This window comes from Poecile atricapillus, chromosome 18 (assembly GCF_030490865.1).
Source record: "Poecile atricapillus isolate bPoeAtr1 chromosome 18, bPoeAtr1.hap1, whole genome shotgun sequence".
NCBI lineage: Eukaryota > Metazoa > Chordata > Aves > Passeriformes > Paridae > Poecile > Poecile atricapillus.
In genome coordinates, this window is record NC_081266.1 from 1,335,276 (window position 1) to 1,351,049 (window position 15,774).

Genomic DNA, 15,774 nt, shown 5'->3' on the forward strand with positions numbered 1-15,774 from the left:
TTTCTCTTTTTCAGAATTTAACACACAGACACCATTGGTGAGATCAGTGATCTTCAGAGTTGCAAAAGCAGACAAATAGAACATAAATGCAGGCAAATAGAAACAAGTAAAATAAACATTTGTAACTTAGATGAGCTAACAACTATCTGTGCTATCCAAATACTGCAGCTTTAATAGGTTTCTTCAAAAGAGCTATTGACTGATACTGAAATCCTCAAGTGTTTCCCTGCAAAGCTTATGGCCTGCTATGAATGTCCTAAGGGGATTCTCAGATATATTCTAGGTCACATCATTTGTCTTTTATTTTCTACTGAGCAGCTGCTTTAAGTCTGATAAATTAGTGCTTCTTTTCTTATCAGGAGAAGAGTTTTCCTACTTAAAGTGAGTATATAGTTTCTTCTGTCAGGAGAGAGTTTGAGATGGAGTTACCCCTGCCTTGGTTGAGGCTGGCAGAGATCTCCAGAGGAAACCTGGCCCAATCCCCCTGTTCAGGCAGGGCCACTGAGAGCCAGCCAGGGCCACGTCCAGATGACTTTTGAGTATCTCTAAGGAGGGAGACGCCACAGCCTCCCAAAGCAACCTGTTCCTATGCTCAGTCACCCTCACACAAAAAAAAATGTGTTCCTGTAGTTCAAAATTTCCTGGTGTTTGCAGGGATCCTCCACTTCAGTTTGTGTCCCCTGCACTAACCTTTCTCTGGCTGCACTTCCAACATCCTCAGAAATATCCTGTTCATTTCCATGGGAAGATGGGCTTTGAGGGTTTTTGCCAATTTTGATTAGGTTTGAAGATGTCTCTAAAGGAATTTTTCCCTCCTCTTACAAAAGTTTACCCAGAATTTTGAGATGTCTCACTAAGACAGCAGTCATTAAAACTTGGTTAAGTGCAATAGGGTAAATTTTCAGAAGTGTAAGTTGGGAAGTGTGAAGCTCCTGGAGCTTTAGCAATAAAACTGCATCAGACTGGGCTCTGTGGTGCTGTGGGCACACCAGCACACACCTGGATCTGCTTCCCGGAGATAATGGAACAACACAACGTGAATTCAAACAGTTTAAAAATGTCCTCTGCAATGTTATAAAGGGAATGTCCTTTGGGAATGATTTTTGTCACTGCTAAGTGCACAAACTGAAGTCATCTAAATGTAATCCAGTGATTTCCTTCTGATAAGGAATACCACATACTGTGGTACTACACACCACAACAGCAGAGGGAGTGATTATGTGTATTTTACTTATTTAGACTGATCACTTCTTCCTTCTGGAGACATACAGGCTACATCCTTTCTGAACTACCTGAGTGATGATTTTTACAACACAGTCCTCACTAAAAGAGAGGTATTACCAAAATGTTACTTTCATACAGATTGGCAATATTCTTAAACATGCATGAAGACAAAATTAGTCCCTTCCAACCCCCCAAGCACTGCCTCAGGTAAGCCTGCAGTGTGTCAGTGCTACAACAAAACTATCTAAAACACCCCATGATTCAGTATCTTGTACAATAAAAAGACAGAACACACTGTTTTGACATCACATTAAATATGGCCTTCATAGCAGGAAGTTACACTAGATGATCAGCTAAACCTCGTGTTCTTAAAAGCTATAAATGAACAAAGAAGTTAATTAAAACCAGTTAAAGAGCAGTTAAATATTTCAGTGAGGTGCAGATGAAATACTCCTGGCTGGGCTCCTTAGAAAACATTTTTTTATTTCATTAGGGTTTGATTCTACACTACTGGTGCCATCACAAGTTTATCTGTTGACTTTAATGTTGTCAGAAACAATTCCTTATCTCCAAAACACTCTCCTAAAATAGGCCAAAATATAGCAAAGCCCATACATTAGTTACATACCCTAACATCCCACTGGCTGGAACTGTTATATTAATGAATTTCATCTCCATAAAACATAAGATAAAGGTCGAGAAATAAACAAGCTCAACAAAGATAATGACATTGTCTGCCCATGAGTAATTTCTCCAATGATATTCTTTCTCCATGTAAAGTTGCAATAACACAAACTAAAATTATGTATTCCAAACCACTGTCTGAGCTTAAGCATTAGCCCAAAAAAGGGAGGAAAATGGATCAGGATCAATGAGTTATTCTGTCTAGGAGAGCAGCTTCACTGAATACCCAGTGACTTGGTCCTATGAGAAATAATAATCCCTAAGGCTTTTTACTTAGGGCTTGTTACATATGCATAATGAGCTGTAAGGGCTTAAATGCCAATGTGGAGCTCTTGTAGGCTTTTATGAGAATACACTACCACCTATTTTGCAATGCCTTTTTAAAAGCCTTCAAATATGCAGGTCCACTTATTATCTTCACTTCTAGTGAAATTATCAGTGCCCTTGTCAAAGTGGCAGACTAACAGAAAAGTTACAGCCAATTTGTAAATAGGCAAGAACTGTGCAAGCACGTTCACAACAGAGCTTTGTCCGAGTGCCTCAGTCCTGGGGCTCCAATGCACCTTTCAACCTCTAAAAATGTATCAGAACTGCATGTGAAGGGCCCAAACACTACAATACCAGCAAGGAACATGCCATTGTTTTGTCTTCTTTAAGATGCAGCGAGTTCTGGACTTCCCCTGGGCTGCTGCATGTAATGAATTAAGTGTTCAGTGTCAGTTGTGGAGTGGAAATTCATGAGTGAAAAAGTAGTACGCTGATTTAATTTCATAAGCACAGTAAATTTTATCGTAGGTATCTGTGATGTGAACTACACATGAGACGTAACTTTTTAAGTCATCAAAATTCAAAGTTTCTTTTTTTTTTACCCTTTATACAGATTTCCATGCTTTACTGTTGCACAAACTTGGCATTAGGGTGATATTTCAGACACCATGCCAAACGTGACTCTCACTTAGAGTGTTCCAAACCCATTTTCTGTTTGCTGAACACATACACTTCCAACTCACATCAGTGCAGCTAACAAATTTTAGCACCCTAAATGCCATCAGGCAAAGGTGAGGAAAAGTCTGCATTGCAAGCGATTTAGCATTTGCAGCGGAGGGCAGAGGCAGCCCAGCCAGGTCAGAGCTCACACATGACTGTGGCGTGGTCTGGACGTGTAGCTGTGCATTGCACACTCCAGGAAAGTACAGATCTGGATGCCAAACCACTGCAGAGGCAGAATTCAAAGAATGGATGCAACCACAATAGACCAGAAGCGAACCTACCATTGTGTTGTGCTGAGAAGTGGGAGTCCTATGGCCACAGTTCTCTTGCGTCAGCAGAGAAACTGGCTGAAATTCCTCAGAGTGAGGCTTGTTGGGAAAACTCACATGCAAGGGAAGGTGAAAGGCTGGGAGCCCGTCACTCTCCTCTTCTCCCACTTTCTGTCTGCTTGTCACCATGGCTACCTCTCCATCTGCTTCCCCATACGGAGAGGCTGGTCGCTTGGAAGACATCCTGGAAGGAACAAAAGAGGAGAAAATAATGAAACCTCCAAATAAATCCTTAATGTCGTCATTGTGTGGTTAGGGGCCATTGTAACAGAAATGCCTTTTTTGTGCTGGCAGAGAGCAGGAAACCATCCAAATACCACTGCAAAGCATACACAATTGGGAACAATGGCCAAGCAGGTAGCAACAGAACAGTGGCTTGTTTGTTGTGAGAATAATACACTAATATAACACTCTCTTGTATTCAAGCTTCTTAAACATGAAAATTCACCTAAGACTGCATAATGAAATGCAATTCCTTTAAAAAAATACCCATCTAGTTTTGCATTTGCAAGGGATTCCATGAAGATAGAATGTCTCCCGATACAAGCTATTGTCAACTTAGCTTTTAAGGAATAATCATCTGCATGTCATTAACTGCCACAATTGATTAAAAAAAAATAAAGTAAAATAAAATACAATACAATAAAAGAACTTGCTAGCAAGCCAAAATGTCTGTGTTTACAAAATTTCACCCATGTGAGCAACTGAGTGTTATAGTCATGTTGCAAGGATCTTTCCAGGTTTGGAGATCTGGTTTAGTTAAGCAAATAAACATTTGGACATTAATTATCTAAGCTTTTTGACAACATAAAGTCAGGGGTGCGCTGACTAAATGAAGATCTGCTATCAAATCTCTCTATCTATATACCAAATTCTTCCTGTCTATAACTAGATCAGAACCACCCCCCCATGAAAATGTAATTTTACATCTATAACTACATAAAAAAAAGTATACACAAGGAAGATTATACAGTACACATTGTAAAAACAACAGAAATATTGACCTGAAATTCAGGCCTACATTGTCAAGTTTTTGATAATGTCTGATATGATGTGTTTATCTCCAACTTTTATAAACACTGAAAGCAACTTAATTCCTGGGTAAATTCAAGTATCATTCAAGCCAAGCACTACTGAAAATCTTACAGAACCCAGACTGCTTCCAGCTTGGTCTCTAAAACAGAGGGGGGTACAGTGAAGTCTTAAAATGCAGACAAATTCTGGGGTTAATTACAGCAACCTTGTTCATGAAAATCAGGGTACATCCACGGATGGCACAACGATCCCCTGTGCTAACCAGGGGCATCTGCAAGGAGTGGAATGAGAATAAATCCTCCAGGCACAGCCAGAAGAAGAAATGAAAAACAGGGAAATGTTTCACAGGAAAAAAAAGAGAAGTCATAAACAAGGAAACTGAAGACTATTTGTATGCAAAGGTTAAAAAAAAAAAAAAAAAGAGGCTGAAGTAATATTGCTCCTCCTCAAAAATCTTGTATTTACGATTCTAATTACCCCATTTTTATTTTCAACTGCATAGTTAAAGGACTGCATTTCAAAAGCCCAGCAGCCTCTTGAACCATGTGTATGGCTGCTGTGAGGTGAAGCATGTCCATACGATTTGGCATATTGAGCACAGAATGGTTCTTAGCAGCAGTCAACTGGGTCTGAAAACAAACAGTGACTTTAAACAGCCCTTTGTTAAGACTTATTTTGCTTCTAATGATCTCATTTTGAGCCTTGCCTCCTGAGCCAAGTTAGATTATATATTAAAAAAAAAAAAGGGAAAAAAACCAGAAAAACCAACAACAAAAACTCAGACAAAAAAATCCCTACCAGAACCTATACACAGCTGCACGTTGCCTGTTCTGAACACCACCTATTGCCAGTGCTTAGAGAACCAATCTGTATTTTCTATTAATGTTTGACTTAGTCCAACAGACTAACACTTCATACATCCTACCTGAATTCTGTCTTCTAGGCTTTCCCACCTACGTGTCTGCAGCAAAGCATATGCACAAAGACAGAGATCACCAGATAGACTCTTACTGGCAGTTTTCTACTAGCCCACTGAATTCAGCATTTTGCAGCTATGTTTGATGTGACAGATCTCCAGCCCTTGTGCAGAAATCATACAACTCCCTTCTAAAGTTAATGTGAATTATTCATATTTTGCATTGTGCTGCACCAAGATCGACATTTGCTATTGAATTTAAGTTTTTTGGTTACTCATTTTAACACTACTTTAATAGAAGCCTGAGTTTTTACAAAATCTCTCTGAAAATCAGCACTAAGCAGTTGTGTCAATTTTGGCAAACAAAAAGGGAGGGACACAAGATCATTAGTCAATTATTCCACAGTAATTTTCTATACTTTAGAACATTTATATTTGATAAAATGACTGAAAATATTGTAAGCCATGCACAAAAGTCTCCACTGCAATTCACTCTGACAATAAATTATAGAGAGAGAGAGAGGATGCCTTGCTTTGTATTGATGATTTGGATTATACATTATATACTCAAACTGTGTCAAGAACTCCTGCTGCTGTTAACCTAGAATAACACAGATTCTGTCACATTGCTTCACAAGGAAAGTTTGAATATCATGCTGAAATAAAGCTCTTCTGTTAACTTTATATGTGAATATATAGTTACAGATCATCATCTTCTGCTTGTCACTGTTCCCAACAGGGATGAAATAATTTTCTGCAGGGAATTTATATAAACAGACAAGGAAGATAATAGAGGTGTCCACCTCCATGCACTTGCAGAAACAGAGATTGTTTTGCTTTTGATCTAAAATGAAAACCTAGAGGTTGGATTGTAGGCCAAACTGAAGTGACAGTAGAAAGGACACAAGAAACTTTTCCCTTTGTCTCTAAAACATCCAGTTCAAGTTACAAGCCACGTGCCCATCACCATCCTAGAAGACTAACAAATTACTAAAATGGCTAAGGCAGTGAAATTGAGGCTTTAATCTGCATTAGTCTTCCAAGGTCACTCAAAGAAATGGATACACAAAGCTGGACAACTCAAACATCAAATGTGTTTTGTTTTTAGGCAGCTCTATCTGTCGCCAACCTGAGTTAGACATAAATCAGTTTCACCGAAATTTCTTAGTCCTCATGAACATCTGGGGAATTTCCACAAGAAAACGGAAGATTTAAATAAATAAATGAATAGATCCATATCTACTTTTGGAAATGTTTTCCAAAAGGATAGGAACTATCAAAGTCTACAGCAGCAAAGGATCAAATCTCTGAGAGGTTTCCAAGTAGAAAACATGAAACAAGAAAGTCATCTATAAATGTCTTTCATTATTTCTACAGTTTTATGGGTCCATTTCCCAAATTTGATGTGCCTCCACATCAGGCATCCTCTAATTCTGTTCTTTCCATATATCTTGTTTATCCTACTGATCTAATATCAGGTCTTAACAGATTCCATACCTAAGATACAACCAGAGTTCTCACCACAAGCAATTAGGAAAGGAAAACAATTAAATTCAGAGTAACAACTGAGCTCTTTTAAACAGACCTAGATCTAATGAAGCCCTGGAATTATCCCATTTTAACAAAGGACCACAAACATCCTGGATCTGCCCTCACTGATAACACAACAGTTAACAGCTCACATGACTTCAAGATCTTTTTCTCAAATTTAAACTCAGAATGGTTTTCAATTACATTGCTCTGAAAGAAGATTTATAATGGAAAAGGAAGCATCAGTTTATGGATTGGATTAAGAAAAACCCCAAAATCTTAAAATTTAATTCAGGAAAGTAGCAATACAGCGTACCAGATTCCAAACATAAAAGGGTGCCACTGCAGATGAAATCTGTTGCAACTTAATTGTTTCAGGAAGAATTGCATTTTGAAATGTCATTAATGATTTCTACTGAATTCAAATAGGTAGGTGGCAATTTAGAGAACCTAAATCTGCAAAGTTCTGATGCACTGGAACACAGGCCATTCCACAGACACGCTGTAATTATGAAATGTATCTCTGTATTTGATTTTATCAGTGGTTCTGATTGAATTGAAGATTTGGTTCCGATGATGTTCCCTGTGAAGAGACCTGTTTTCAGAAAGGCTTCTTAATATGCAGAAAATGCAGTTAAAAAACCCAAACACCCTTTTCCTTAAATTTTCATTAAATAAATGCTTTACCTGGTAGCAAGACTGTTTTTTCATGGAAGTAAAAACCTCGTTGCTTTAACTCACTCTTATCCAACAATCATTTTATGTGATTCATATTACAATAGCTTCTCCAAATACTTCTTTACTGCTCTTCAATTTGTAACAGACTCTTCATAGGCTTAAACTGATACCCTGTGTCTATTGATCTCAGACTTTCTTGCATTGACTTCAGCAGGGTTGGATTTTTCCACTGTAGCAAGTAAGAGCTACGCTACATCCACATGAATTGTTTCCTACACGTATTGGTTCCATCCAAACAATTTCAGGCTGCTAAATATGACTATTTCTCTTGTTCGTTTTTTCCCCTGAATTCAGTGTCTCACAAAAGTGATCTTTCCATGATCTTTCCACAGCTATATTTTTTTATTACTACTATTCTTAACAGAACCTCACTTAAGTGTCCCCCACTACATTTGTTCACTGGTTTCAGTTCATTTCATCCATGATTGTACTCCCAAAATAAATCTAAAGTGGTATTCAGTACTCAAGGAGATAGTGCCCTCTAGCACACAACCTGCATCCATTCCAATTCGATTGTTCATGCCATAAAATTTAATAAATTTTCTGTCATAAAACTCTAATCTTGTTACATTAAGCAAAATACCTCAGAAACATTTCAGATACCTACAAAAGCTTTTGGAGAAGGGGCTTATCCATGTCTTCAAAAGTGACAAACACAGATGTGTCAGGAGAAAAAGATATGAGGCCATAAATCTTAACTTGTTGGGAGTTAATTAAGGGATTCATCAATCATTACACAGCTCACCCCATACATACACAGGTAAAATCCCATCAGCTGCCACAATCCACAGCGATCTACAGGTTAAAAACTCTCAAAGTCCCTCTGTTCTGACTATTTATAAATGACTTTGTATAATCTAGCATTAGGACCTGTAATTATAAAACAGCATTAAAACAGGCCTGCAAAGTTATGGATAATTATAGCTGGTACACTTCTGAAAGAAATAAAAAGCTTTTCCATTCAAACACAGGCTTTGCCTCTTTGACAGCTCCAAGTCCACAGGATGTAGAAAGATGATTTAAACTGTATGTCAAAATTCTGACCGTGCAAGACTTTCCTTTTTTCCTTTATCAAGAGAGGCATTGTTGTTTTCTCACCACAACCGGGCGCGACAGCGCCTGACTGGAGTCGCACAGCCAGTTTCTGAATCGGCATGAAAACATTCACCTCTTGAGTTTCTCTGGCAGCTACAAACCAAGTCCTTGTGATGGACAGAGTTTAAACCACTCAGCCCTGTGTGTCAGAGATGGGAACAGAGCGTGGGGGCAGGAGGAGCACATCAGCAGCGGTGCGGAGCGTCAGCCCGCTATCAACAGCACCAGCAACTCGCTCCCGAACACGGCCCCAGTCCAAATCAAACACTGACTGCTAAAACAGCCCAAAAACTTCAATGGGATTCAATCTGACTCTCTGCAGGGATATTTACCTCTAATTACAGTACTTGTTGGAAAGCTGCAGACTGCTTTTCCGCAGGAAATAATTATGATTACAGACAGCAGCACTACTACATATCTCTAATGTATATGCATACACACACACACATATAGATTTATAAACACAAGCTTATACAAAATGTCAGCAATGCATCTATCTGCCTCATCCCTGATCACATTTAATGCTAATAAAACAGTTCTTCTTCCCAGGTTTAGTGAAACTATGATCTCTCCTTACACACAGCCCTAGCAAGAGGTGCCACTTAACACTAAGCACGGTTTCCATTCTGTTTTGGCCCCAAAGTAATTAATTATTTATGTACACTGAATAACTAGTACCTTTAAAAAACCCAACTCTATTCATTTTGACAAGATTACTTGTGTAATAAGGTATTACTCAACATGAGTAAGGGTGGCAGACTCCCACACACTTGTCCCACTGGGAACTGCAAGCCTGACTTGTTTCTACACATACCACTAAAAACAGACTTCATTTGGCAATATCTTTTGAGTCATTTACAGCCTGGTTTGGAATTCTTCACTGAAGTAATTCCACAATTAAAAAAAAAGAAAAAGCCAAAAAAGAAAAAAGCAAAACTCTATAATCTGCTAATCAGTAAAAACTGAAGCATGCTCTCATCTGTCACTCACACTGAGGTGGAATAATCTGTTAATTATTGCTAAAAACATATCAATCATTTAAAATACACCTATGCTACGACTAAGCTGTGCTTTTTAAAAGCAGTTCTGCTGAACAAGTCAACTTTGTTAACACAAACCAAGATCACTACAGCATGACCTGTGCAATATTTTTGTTTATAGTTGTCTACTAGAGCTGCCACAAGCAATCCTATGGTTAGGGGCACCCAATAATTTCCATTTCACCCAGCCCACCTTCTCCCTTTAGCTTTCCAGATTTCCTCTCTGTATGGGGTAACTTTAACCATTTTTGATAGTCCTCCAGTTTAGAGGATTCTGACTATAAAATGTGAAGGAAATACATTATCCTCAATCCATTTTGAAGTGTAGTGTAATATCAGCAGCCCGTCTCATAAACCTGATATTCTGCATGGTGTGGAAACTGTTCTTTGAGCAAAGCTACTGCTCCAAGTTCAGTGGTAAGTGGATCAATTTGACAAGAATCAAAACTCTCAAATAATGAAGTTGTTATAAGTGTACTTCAAGAAAATGTTAACAAAATCCTTTTTTATTTGAAAAATGAAACAAACAAACAAACCACTTTCTAAAAATTCTATGCCATCAACTGAAATTTTGTCATCTCTGTTTTCTTGCACTTGCAAGGAATTTATGCACAAAAAACTACTGCAAAATCAAGTCTAGTAAAAATCCATTGTCAAAAAAAGTTCACATTTAACATTCCCAACATGTGCTAGACAAAGTTTTTCAGGGACTTTTTGAAGCAGGTAACTGGGAAAGACTGTGCATGACTAAGTTTTTAGTGAAATACTGCAGCCTGAAACAAACCAGCCTTCATCCAAAACAGAATTTGGAAGGCAATGAATGTACTCCTATCTACTATATTCTATTACTGTAACAAATATTACCTAATTCTTTCATACATCTCACACAGACTTTGGATCTTACTGGTTTGTATTAAGCAGGAACATTTAGCAATTCACCCAGAGACACACATTCAAAATCAGCTTCAGCATGAGAACCTGTGTTCTCATCTTTTTGTTTAGTACCTGTCAAGTTCATCAGCCTTTTGTTTTTCACTCATCTACACATCAACTAAAAGAGCCAAAAATCCTGTAAAACATTTATAAACCAGAAGCTACAGGATGAGATTTCTGAAAAGCATGTTTCTAAGAGATCAAACTTCAAAACCTGTGAGTTTTGAGAACTTCTTAAACCCAGAAGAGGCACGTAGTGATAACACGGTTACGGCACCGGCAACGCACAACTGCGGTGGGGCAGTGTCAAAGACGATAAGCATCTATCAGCACAAACTCTGAAACAGCAGGATGCAGTCATTGTTGATGTTTCAAGTAAACTGAGCCTGATCACTGGCTTCTTTCATGCAAAAGACTCTGCTTGGATGATTTTGAATTAAATCCACAAGCTCATTTATTTTCCAGTGCATCCTCAAATTAACTCTGGCTTCCTTTCCCTCCACCCCCCAACCTTTCAGAAATGTACCTCCCCTGACTCTTCAGCTCCTCATACATCTTTCTTTTTTATTATTTATTTATTTCTTATACTTTTATTTGTTATTTAAAATTTGTCATCATGCCATCACAAAAATAGCTGAGTTTTGCTCTTATTTTCACTTAAAAGTTTTAGGAAATGCTCGCTTCTAAAAGCACTACCTCAATCGCTGTGACATTAGGTAATCACCACTCTTCTGCTCGCTGAACTACAAAGAGGATCTAGTCAAATAACTAGATATTCCAAGCCTTGAGATTTCACTGTACAAACTAATGCTTGAAAATGACAGAAAAGTCATCAGTCCTTCTCCAGACACTGAGTGGGAGAGCTGTGCCGCACAAGGAATCCATACATCACACACAGACGTGAATACCTAATTCCCACTGAGTGAAATGAAGGCTAGGAGTCGAAACAGCTTTAAAATTATGACAATTATGGCCGAGTTATTCCCAAGAAATTGGAGGAAGCATGGGCTCATTTTGAAAAGTTAGCAAATATTAAAACTTTTTTCAGTTTTGGGAGCTTATTCTTGGTCATTCGCAGTATTTGTCTAATCAAACTGATAATTTTTTTTCTTCAAGCATTGCTAAACGATGAATTACTTTCAGTAGAATCAACATTAATAATAAGAATTCTCTCCCAGAAGATGCTCAGATTTCAGTTTGAGGAGCCACTGTTTTGACTGAGATCTTGGTAGAATATGACGCAGCTTTTCCCACTCTTCCATCATGCAACTGTCTGATGTGAGTGCCAAACAAACAACCACTGAGCTTCAACCCCCCACTCCTTTCCCCTTCCTTTATTTAAATTTAAAACTCAACAAATGGTACTTTAAGGATTTTCTAAGCAAGATTCCCTCTGCAGAGTTTGTGTGCAATCACAAACAAACCAGAAACGTGGACATTGTTAGAAGTTTCTATTCTTCCCCACTAAACTCTCAATTTCCCGACTATTAAGGTCAGAATAAGAACTTTATCTTGCATGTGTGTTTCCTTCCTGTACATGTACATATAATTCCAGTTATGAAATAATTTTCAAGGTACTCACTGGTGCTTACACATTTGAATTTGCAGTATCATTCTACCTTATTATCTAACTCCTACTCCAACCATCACTTGCCTCCACATCTGCACCATGCCCATCACATTGCAGAAAAAAAAAATGCAAAAACCCACAAGTACACATAAACACATCCATCCACAGGTGTCCTGTATGATTCCTGGCAAAACTGATCATGCCAGCAAAGCAGATAACCACTCATAGCATGAACTTGCACCACTGAAATATCTAAATTAAATAAGTTTAGCAGGAGCAGAACTGAGGCCCCAGAGAAACCACGTCTGCCTTTTAAGAACTACAGACAGTGAAATCGGTTTTCCATCTGTGTGTGTGATGTTGGGGGGGTATAAAAAAAAATATATACTTAAGCAGAGCAATGTCTCCAATGGATATAAACATTTTCTTTCCAACAGGTTAATTCCAGCTTCCCAACAATTTTTATTATTCTTTTTTGTTCACATCCATGTGCATGCTCCTCCCTTTTTGGAGGATTTGTACATGACAGGTGCATTCTTGGCTCAGGAACAAATAATCCTAGAAACCCCAAGAAAGAAAAATCAAACTGAACTTGAAGATAAAATCACAGGGAATAAATACATTATTGCCTCTCCATTATGCTAAAAAAAAACACAAAAAAAAATTCAAACATTTATAACGTATAAGCAATTTGAGGTAGGATTTTCAAAGCTGAAAAGAGATTGTTCCAAAGCCCAGATGTTGCCTTTCAGAAACTAGTGCAAATTGCTGCCTCGGAAAATTACTCTGAAATACCAATAGAGTAAAACAAAAATTGTTTAAATAAAAATAATTTTACTCAGATGTTCTGATATTCCAAGAGAGAAAATGAACTTTTTTCAAGTGTTCAGGCAGTTTCACATTTCTATGTCCTACTTCAGATGATCCACAGTCATGCCATCTCTGGCCCAACAAATGAGGGACAGAACAGGAAAAATTTATGGTAGAATGTGAGGGCTCCTGCCTCACTAGCTGTGCTCACTGTACTGTGAGGTCTGCTTCAGTTGTCTTATGACTGTTGCACTCTTTTCACAGTTTTCATTCAGAAAAATGTAAGAATTTAAAATCTACATTAAAAAATGGGTGGTGCAATCACTCATACTAGTGCTGTACAAGCACCTTTCACATCTGTAATTTTCTGATTTCTGAGCATCCATGTTCCATTTCCAGCACTACTGGACACTCTTCAGAACTTTCTTGCACATGCTAACACTCCTCCTCATGTGGGTAAATGGACTGACTTCAGCTGCCTGAAAGCTGATGTTTTCCTTTGTTTGATTCTAAGATATTCCTGTAAAATTTCAAGAGAGAAGAACAATCATAACCAGCTGATAATTACCCAGCTTAACAAACTAACTCTAGACACTGCTGGAGCCACTAAGTAAGAAAAATACAGCTCTAAGTCATGTCACACACATCCATCCTTGCACAAACAAATGCATGTTGGCATACAAGGTAAAAACAAATTGACAAACAGGAAAATGGGAGACCATTCTGAACAGACAACCTTAAGAACCACAAGGCACCTCAAATATTCCTTTAGAAAGGCTGCAGCAGCAGGCACAGCAGCACCCTTGCAAAAAGGGTTCTACTTAAAAAAAAGCTTTGTGGAATGGCACAGAGAGGAGAAAAACCCTGTAAGTAATATCCTTCCCTCCAAGGAACCTGGGAGGGTGCTGTTCCCCCTTCCATGGGTCCTCAGCTGTATAAACCAACGCTGTCAAAGGAGATGGGTCAGGGCTGGATGGAACAGGGAGGGGTGGCTAACATGCTGACCACTGACTGAGCTTGCAAGGATAAAGAAGCCTTGATGGAGAGAAGTAATCATCAATTGTGTTTGTTTATTTTACCTCCTCCACCACATACTGGAACCTTTTTTGTTTTTTCCATTACCAAAACCATCCCCCACTGAGAGGCCTTTGTGATCTAAAAGGGGCAGAGCCCCTCTTTCTTAACACTGGCAAATTTATGTAGGAAGATTCATTCAAACACATCTTCAAATAAACATTTGACTCCCCCCCTACATCACACTCTCCACACACTGCCTTCAAACAGACTTAAAAATGCTCTTGCCTAAAACTGCTTTTACTGAGATGTATTAAAACAATTTAGCAGTCTAAGGAACACATTGCCATGGAAGTCCAACTTCAGATGACAGCAGTAGTCTTCTGAAGAAAATAAATATACATTACAGAAAAGTAAACCTGGCCGTTATTGCCATAACAAGTGGTATAATAGCTTCCTTGAAAAGACTTTTTCTATCAAAAACCGTCTCCCTGCTGGGGATACACTTAATTATATTATAAGTGAATCTGAATCCAGATGTTCAGATCTAAAATGTATGTCACAAGTCTCATGAGGAAAATGACCACTGCATGTGAAATGAGGCATTCCAAAGGCACCACTGACCCTCAAGAGGAGGATGACTTTTGGACTCCCTCAGGCAGAAGAGGTGTAGGTGCTGAGCATCCCAGAAAATTAACTTATTTCTTGAACAAAAATGAACAAGAAACTTCCTTACTTCCCACTTTCCTTTCTTTTACACTCCCCACACATACACCACTTTTTGTTTTTCCTACATGATTTGTTTTCCTACATGGATTTGGCAGTGAGAACAACTCAGGCATGTAAAAACGCAGTCCATGGGCAACAGAAAGCCTTTTGATGTATCTGCAGGCAACCCTAGAAAGAAAACTTATTTGTTGGAAGAAGCCTAGTCACTCTGTGGCATACCTGGTGCAGCCAAAGTAATTGATCAGGAAGAATTACAGTCACAATAAACTGGAAAAATCATGGATTCATTAGCACCATGTGTTAACAAACATCTCTGTATCACAGGCTAACAATAAGTTTTCAAGGTTATCAGCCACAATTGGATATAAAACACAAAAGGAAAGGTCCACTGTCCTGTTTTTTATTTGAAGAAGACAGTGAATAGCTGTCGATTTGGGTAAGTGGTCACCTGGCAAGAAGTACTAGAGCTTGAATGGAACCTAGGAGAAAGGGTTGGCTGCAATACATCAGAGAAATTTATTTCTCAAGTACAGCAATGGCCTTTGGCACTGATGATTGCCAAAGAAGCACAAACACTGAAACTATGACCAGATTGATTACTCCTGAATGCCTTCTCTGCCTCAGGATGGACAATGAAACCCAGACTCAACATTAAGAATTCAGAGGACAGCAACATCCTGTGTGATCCCACATAATTTATTGCACCTTTCTGGCTCCCAGTTTTTTTATTTTTACATAAGAGAGAAGAATGTTTAACTGCCTTTATAAAATGCCCTGCAAGCTCAGATTTTCCTTTTTGAAAAGGAAACATTCCACTGGTGATTGCTGTTTGCATTACTTACTTGTATCATTGATTTACCCAGTGGGTTTGTGTGCACTGACACTTAAGTGATAACAAAAATTAAGTTCTCTCATCAGCTACTGCATTTTGAAACTGCAAAACTAAGTTTCACACAATATTCTGAGTGGGAAGGGACACACAAGATTCATTGAGTGTCCAACTATTAAGGAAGTTCCTACATGGAGTCCTGGCAATAGACCATAATAATGGGGTTTTTTTAACCTAATTAGTATATTTACATTAAAATCTATTCAACCCTATTTTTTGAGCAGTGATAATTGAAACAAAACAACCCA

The 15,774-nt window shown here is 38.4% G+C and overlaps 1 protein-coding gene across 6 annotated transcripts in view; it reads right to left on the reverse strand.

Moving 5' to 3' along the window:
- SOX5 (SRY-box transcription factor 5) overlaps window positions 1-15,774 on the reverse strand; it is a 290,140-nt gene that overhangs the window by 249,773 nt on the left and 24,593 nt on the right. For 4 of the 6 annotated variants that reach the window (XM_058852939.1, XM_058852938.1, XM_058852937.1 and 1 more), the window contains exon 2: window positions 3,180-3,411. In XM_058852939.1, coding sequence (XP_058708922.1) covers window positions 3,180-3,411 — 232 coding nt within the window. The remainder of the gene's footprint in view (window positions 1-3,179; window positions 3,412-15,774) is intronic. The other 2 variants (XM_058852941.1, XM_058852940.1) reach the window with 1 other exon arrangement.